This window comes from Prionailurus viverrinus, chromosome D3 (genome assembly GCF_022837055.1).
Source record: "Prionailurus viverrinus isolate Anna chromosome D3, UM_Priviv_1.0, whole genome shotgun sequence".
NCBI lineage: Eukaryota > Metazoa > Chordata > Mammalia > Carnivora > Felidae > Prionailurus > Prionailurus viverrinus.
In genome coordinates, this window is record NC_062572.1 from 24,600,478 (window position 1) to 24,606,477 (window position 6,000).

At 58.0% G+C, this 6,000-nt stretch overlaps 1 protein-coding gene across 6 annotated transcripts in view; it reads right to left on the bottom strand.

Moving 5' to 3' along the window:
* EMID1 (EMI domain containing 1) overlaps positions 1–5,698 on the bottom strand; it is a 48,629-nt gene extending 42,931 nt beyond the window's left edge. For all 6 annotated transcript variants that reach the window (XM_047828751.1, XM_047828748.1, XM_047828749.1 and 3 more), the window contains exon 1: positions 5,544–5,698. In XM_047828751.1, coding sequence (XP_047684707.1) covers positions 5,544–5,644 — 101 coding nt within the window. In that variant the 5' untranslated portion in view covers positions 5,645–5,698. The remainder of the gene's footprint in view (positions 1–5,543) is intronic.
* Between the last annotated feature and the right edge of the window lie 302 nt (positions 5,699–6,000).

Genomic DNA, 6,000 nt, shown 5'->3' on the forward strand with positions numbered 1-6,000 from the left:
GCGTGCTGCACACCAGGAGCTTGGGTCCAAAGCCTTTCACATACCAACTATGAGTGCCACTTTACAGATGGGAAGACTGAGGCTCTCATGTCTGGGATGAGCCCCAGGCACCCAAGATGAACAACACAGTAAAGGTTGGGATTCAGGTCCATCTGACCCTAGAGTTGGCACTCTTAACCTCAGGCTGGAAATTTTCTCCCAATGAGCAGGTGGGTGATTTTAGAAGTTAAAAAAAAAAAAATACATTTCTTCAAAAAGGCCCCACTCTTTAGATCCTCTGGGTCCCTAGAGCTGTTTGAGTTTTGTTTGGTGTGTGGGGGGGCATAAGCCCCTTTGAGAAAGTGATGTCAGTTGTGGTTCTTATCCAGAAAAATGCATAAAACTTGGGGTGCAAGTTTTGGAAGGCACTTCCTGAGGGGTGCTGGGGGTTCCCTGCAGCCTGTGTGATGTTCCTCAGGCTGGCCCTAGGGCTCTGGGATTGAAGGAAGGAGGGAGGGAGGGAGGGAGGGAGCAACCCAGGCAGAGGACAGTCAGAAGCTCCAGATACTGGAGGGGCCCCTGCGCCAGGAATGAAGACTCCGTCCCAGTGTATGGTTGTATACACACACGCAAAGGCATGCACATCCATCAATGCAGTGAGCACACACACAGACACACACACACATGGACACACACGCACGTATTTATGAGTGCCTACAACTCCTGGACACACGTGTACCCATGTGCACACACACAGACCCACATAAGCACACACACACACACACACATTCAAGCACAGTCAGACCTAGGCAAATCCAATAGGACACACAGCCACAGAATGATCATCCTGTCAGGCAAATGGCCCTGTGCACACACGCCTCCCTCTATGCCCAGGCCCTGGACCGGGCTGGGGGAGGTGGGCCTGTGACTGCCCACAATTGCTTGACCTGCCCCTCTTTCTTTATACCAGGGGGCAGTGAAAATGATTTTCTTCTTCCTTAATTAAAATTGCCCCCATGTGGGTCCCTCGTTTATTTCCCACGAGCTGGAGTTTGCTTGAATCCCCTGCTTAAAAGATGTGGAGCTGATGGCTGACTAAACAGGAGGGGATACTTAGGCCATGTGGGGTTCAAGGTCAGCCCCTGGCCACTCCCCTGGGATGGGGCGGGGAGTCACCAATAACCACGCCCACCCTTCCCCCGGCCTTGACGACCCCAGCCCCACTGCTCCCAGGATAAACCCAAGTTCCTCTGAAGAGTCCTGGCCTGGCCCCTCTGTCTACTTTCCAGGGGCAGCAGGACCTCCTTCTAAAGCACAGACCTAATGTTGCCACTGCCTGCTGTGAGTCCACAGCCACCAAGGCTCCCCATCGCCCTGTGAGGCCTGCCAGCCCTGTCCTTGCATTCGAATTCCCTCTGCCTGGAAAGCACCCACTCCCCCCTGCTCCAGCAAACTCCTATTTGTCCTTTAGGTCTCAGTCCTAAGATCCCAGGAGAGGTAAGGCACCTCCAGGGGTCACCTTCAGCCACTCAAGGCAGCCTTGAGCTTTTCCCTTCCTTGCAGATGCTGAGGGAAGGCACTGGCAGGGGCCACACTAGAATGGGGCTCAGCCTGAGGGTGCCCAGGGAGGTTTGCTGAATGACTGAATGACCAAGAACAGGCAATGGCCCTGGGCAGAGGAGCCAGGACCCAGGTTCCCAGAGATAGGCGCTGTACTTGGAAGCCTGCCTACATCCCACTGTCCCTGGGGGTTTTCTTTTTTTTTTTTTTTAATTTTTTTAACGTTTTATTTATTTTTGAGACAGGGAGAGACAGAGCATGAACAGGGGAGGGTCAGAGAGAGGGAGACACAGAATCTGAAACAGGCTCCAGGCACAGAGTCCGACGCGGGGCTCGAACTCACGGACTGCGAGATCATGACCGGAGCCGAAGTCGGCCACTTAACCGACTGAGCCACCCAGGCACCCCTGGGCGGGGGGGGGGGGGGGGGGGTTCTTTTCTGAGATGCGGGTCAGTGATAAGTTGCCCAAGAACCCAGTGAGGCTGAGCCTGTGGGATGGGGCGAGGGCAGGAGCTGGGAGGGGGCAGCCCTTCTCTTCCGGGCTTGCCACTGCTCCCACTCAGCACTTCCTGGGCCCCCAGAGGCTGCTGGAGGAGAGAAAACAGGCCAGACCAGCTCGGTGTGGCACCAGCTACCCCTACCAGGGCCCCCCCACTTGCCCTCCACCCCCTGCCATGTGGGCCCAGGGGACTTTGTCTCTGCAGGGCCCAGGGCTGCGATCCGGAACAGTGATAGGGCTAATTGCAGGAGGCAGCCAAGCGGGCCAGGGGCCAAGGGCCGTTATGAAAAGGAGAGGAAAGAAAGGAGATGTACACGGTGGGGGCAGGGTGATCAGAGCCAGAGCCCCGCTCTGGAGGAGAAGTTCCAGTCCTGGCCCTGCTGCTTCCTAACTCAGTGACCTTGGACCCTGACCCTCTCTGCGCCTCTGTTTGTCCATCTGCAAATGAGGACAGCAGAATCTCCTCTCACACAAACTGTAAAGCACGGTGCTAATAGCTATTGTTCTCGAACTGTGACACTGGCTCCACACCCCACTGCTGTGGTAGAGTGGCTTCGCTGAGAGACACCAGCACAGTACCTTCCACAGGTCCTTCCTTTGACTTTGGGATAGGAATTGCCAGGCTCTGCATTTTATTTTATTTTATTTTATTTTATTTATTTTATTTTACTATTTTATTTTATTTTATTTAGTTTTTGAGAGAGAGCATGCGCATGTGAGCAGGGGAGAGGGGCAGAGGGAAAGAGAGAGAGAAAGAGAATCCTAAGCAGGCTCCACACTGAGCATGGAGCTCCTGGTTGAGCTCAATCTCAGGACTCTGGGATCATGACCTGAGCCAAAATCCAGAGTCGGACGCTTCACCGACCAAGCCACCCAGGCGCCTCAGGCTCTTCATTTTAAAGAGGGGGACACTGAGGTTCTGAGAGAAGTCACCTGGCCAGGTCACCCATGTGGGCAGAGAGCTGGGATTTGAGCTCCCCAGGGAGGGGCTGGGGAGGAAAATTCTCCACTCCTCTCGATTCTAGGATTTGCCCAAAGGAAGCCCATCTTGCAGAGGGAAGTGGCCTAGGCCAGGCCACGGTGATGGCTTCTACTCTAGAGCCATAGTGCTGAGATGGGTTGTTAAAGGAAATAAGGATTCAGGTGGGAAGGGATCTCATGGGGGCTAGGAAGCAGCCCCAGCAGGGATTGGGGGGGGGGGGGTAGACAGGGGCAGGGGTGAGCCAAGGCATCTCTGCACAGCCCCCGGGCACCCTGGTTCCGGGGGTCTCAAAGTCTTGCCACATTCCTGGGGCTGGGGCGGCTCCTTGGATGCCTTCCCGGGCCTCCCCCTCCCCAAGCACAAAGCCTCTTTTCTGCCTCTGATCCTTTGGCTGCCAAGGGGCGCCTGGGGTGCTGGGCTGGGAGTGGAGGGAGTGCTGATGGGGTGTGACGTCCCCATGCTGTCTCCAACAATGCTGGGACGTGGCCACAAGGGGAGGTCCTGGCAGCCGAGGACCACAGATTCCTCGAGTTAGGGGTCCCTTCCTCCACCTAATGTCAGTGATAGGAGGAACCACTGTTCATTCTTCTTATGGGGGACCATCCACCCTCAGAACAGGCAGGGGACAAGGGGAGGAAAGAGGGAAACATTGAGGAAACAGAGACCCGGAGCTATGAAGTGACCTGCCTGAGGTCACACACTGAGTGAGTGCCAGAGCCAGGGCCAGAGCCCCCACCTCCTAACCATAAGCTGCACACCTTTCCCAGACCCACAGCTGACCACTGCTACAACGCAAAGGACACTGGATTGGGAAACTGGCTGGCCTGGATCCAGGTGCCACTTTTCCTCTTTGGGCCCCAGTCTTATCTGTAAAATGGGAGCAACAGCACCGCCCATAGGGCTTTTGTGATGCTCAGGCCACTGGGAGCCTTCTGAGAACAGATGGGGTGACAGTCCCCAGTGACAACAGATACCTGCCCAGAGCCACTATCCTGCTCCCACGCAGGAAGCCGTGAGGAGGTGAGAAGCCCAGGCTGGAAGGCCCTGCCCTGGACTGGCCGGAGGGCAGTCTGGACCTTCAGTCCCCTCAACCATCATCCTGAGCCTGACACTGGGGATTCGAGTTTAGGGTCTTGGTCACCTTAGCACCTAGGATCCTGGGGGTTCACATTCATGCCCTGGGGAGGTGTTATCCTCCCTTAGAGCCGCAGCTTCCTCCTCTATGGAATGGGAACCATCAAAATGCATGCCTTCCATGGCAGTTGGGAAGAAGATTCTGGAGGTGGTAGATGCGGGTAAAATGCCCAACCCAAGTCAGCTGTGTTCAGCATGTAATAGGTGGTGGCGGCTGTGGTATCTGCCACCTGCCTGTCCCTGTCTCAGATAACCGCTATTCTGGCCTATGATGCCTTGACCACCTCTGCCCTCCAGCCCCAGCCATGTCACCTGCTCTTGCTAGCCCAGCAGGGGCATGCTGGCCCCTGACCACTGAGAAAGGGAATCTCTGAAAAGAATTAAAGAATTGAGGCCCTAGGGGGTGGGGGCCGGGGAAGGCCTTTGAATGGGATGAAAAGGCCTGAAGAGGCCTGGCTACTCCGTATTGTCTGCCTCAGACAAGGGCTGGCCCTCGAGAGAGAGGACCCCAGCAGAGGTGGGGGCTGCAGCCAGGACAGGGGCCAGTACAGGTTCAAACACTTATCAAAGCCAGAAAGACAGATTCAAATCCCAGCACTTCTACTAATGGCCCAAGAGCCTAGAACATTATGTTAATTATCTGGGACCTCAGTTTGCTCATCTGCTAAATGGGGATAGTGCTTCCTACCTCATTCAAATCCGTCATTTGAAGGATTAATGACCACACGGCAAATAAAGGGGCTCAACTCCCCACTGGGGAGATGCTCCACAAACACCAACAGAGAGAATGTTCCCAGCTCCAGAAACAGCAGAAGGAACACAGAATACTCTCTCCCATCTCTGTTCAAAATGCCAGGTCCCTGGGGGTGACCACTGACCCACGGACTGTGAAATTCCACCCCTGTCTTCTCCCTCCGAGGGAAATAAATAGCCAGGGTACTAAAAAAAGCCAAGAGCAGAGGGGAAAGGGTGGAGGTTCCCGAAGGGGGGTCAGCTAGGGGATGTGCTGGGCTTTTCCTGTGTGCAGGGAGGGGGTCCCTTGAGCTAGGGCCACGGAAGTCCTGCGAGGCGGGCTTCTCCCTGGCTGTTCCCCTTCCCCCTCCTTTGGGGCTCTGGAGGTGAAGCGGTGGTGGAGGGGTGGAGGAGGCTGTAGGGGAACGCCGGCTCAGGACACTTGCAGTAGGAGACCCCCGTACTGCCGGGAGCTTGGGCCAGATAGCTGGGCTGCCCAGGTCCCTTACTCCCATCCCGGCTGGCACTGAGGTGGGGGACCAGGTCCCCTCCCCAATCCCTGGCTTGCACGGAGGTTGGGGGGAGGGAAGGGGGGGTGCCTGGAGTCCTGGCCCCAGGGCTGGCAGGGCACAGAGGTGGTGGGAGGCAGCCCTTACCTGCGTCCGGAGAACTGGGCTCCCCCGACGTTCCACGCGGCGCTGCCTCCCGGGAGCAGGAGCCCGAGGCAGAGCAGCGCCCAGGCCCGCGGGCCGCCCATGCTGCGCCCGGCGCCCTCCGCGCGCGGCCCCTCGCCGTCGCCGCCCCCAGCCTGCCGTCCCCGCCCGCCCGCGCCGCCAGCCTCCCCGGACGCGCGGCTCCCGGTTCCCAGCGCAGCGACCGGAGGGCGGGCGGGAGGCGGGCGCGGGGCGGGGGCGCGCGTTCCCGGCCTCGCCCGGCCCCTCGGCGCGGCCCCCCGCCCCCTGCGCAGCCGTTGCCAACCCGGAAGGAGCCCCGGGGGGTCGGGCGCCCCCGCCGGGAGGCCCGCCAGGTGCCCACCTGAGCCTGGCGCCTTTCGCCGCGTGGCCCTTTTGGGACCAGGCTGCCAGTTCGGAGGTGCACTCTCACGTGCTGCAG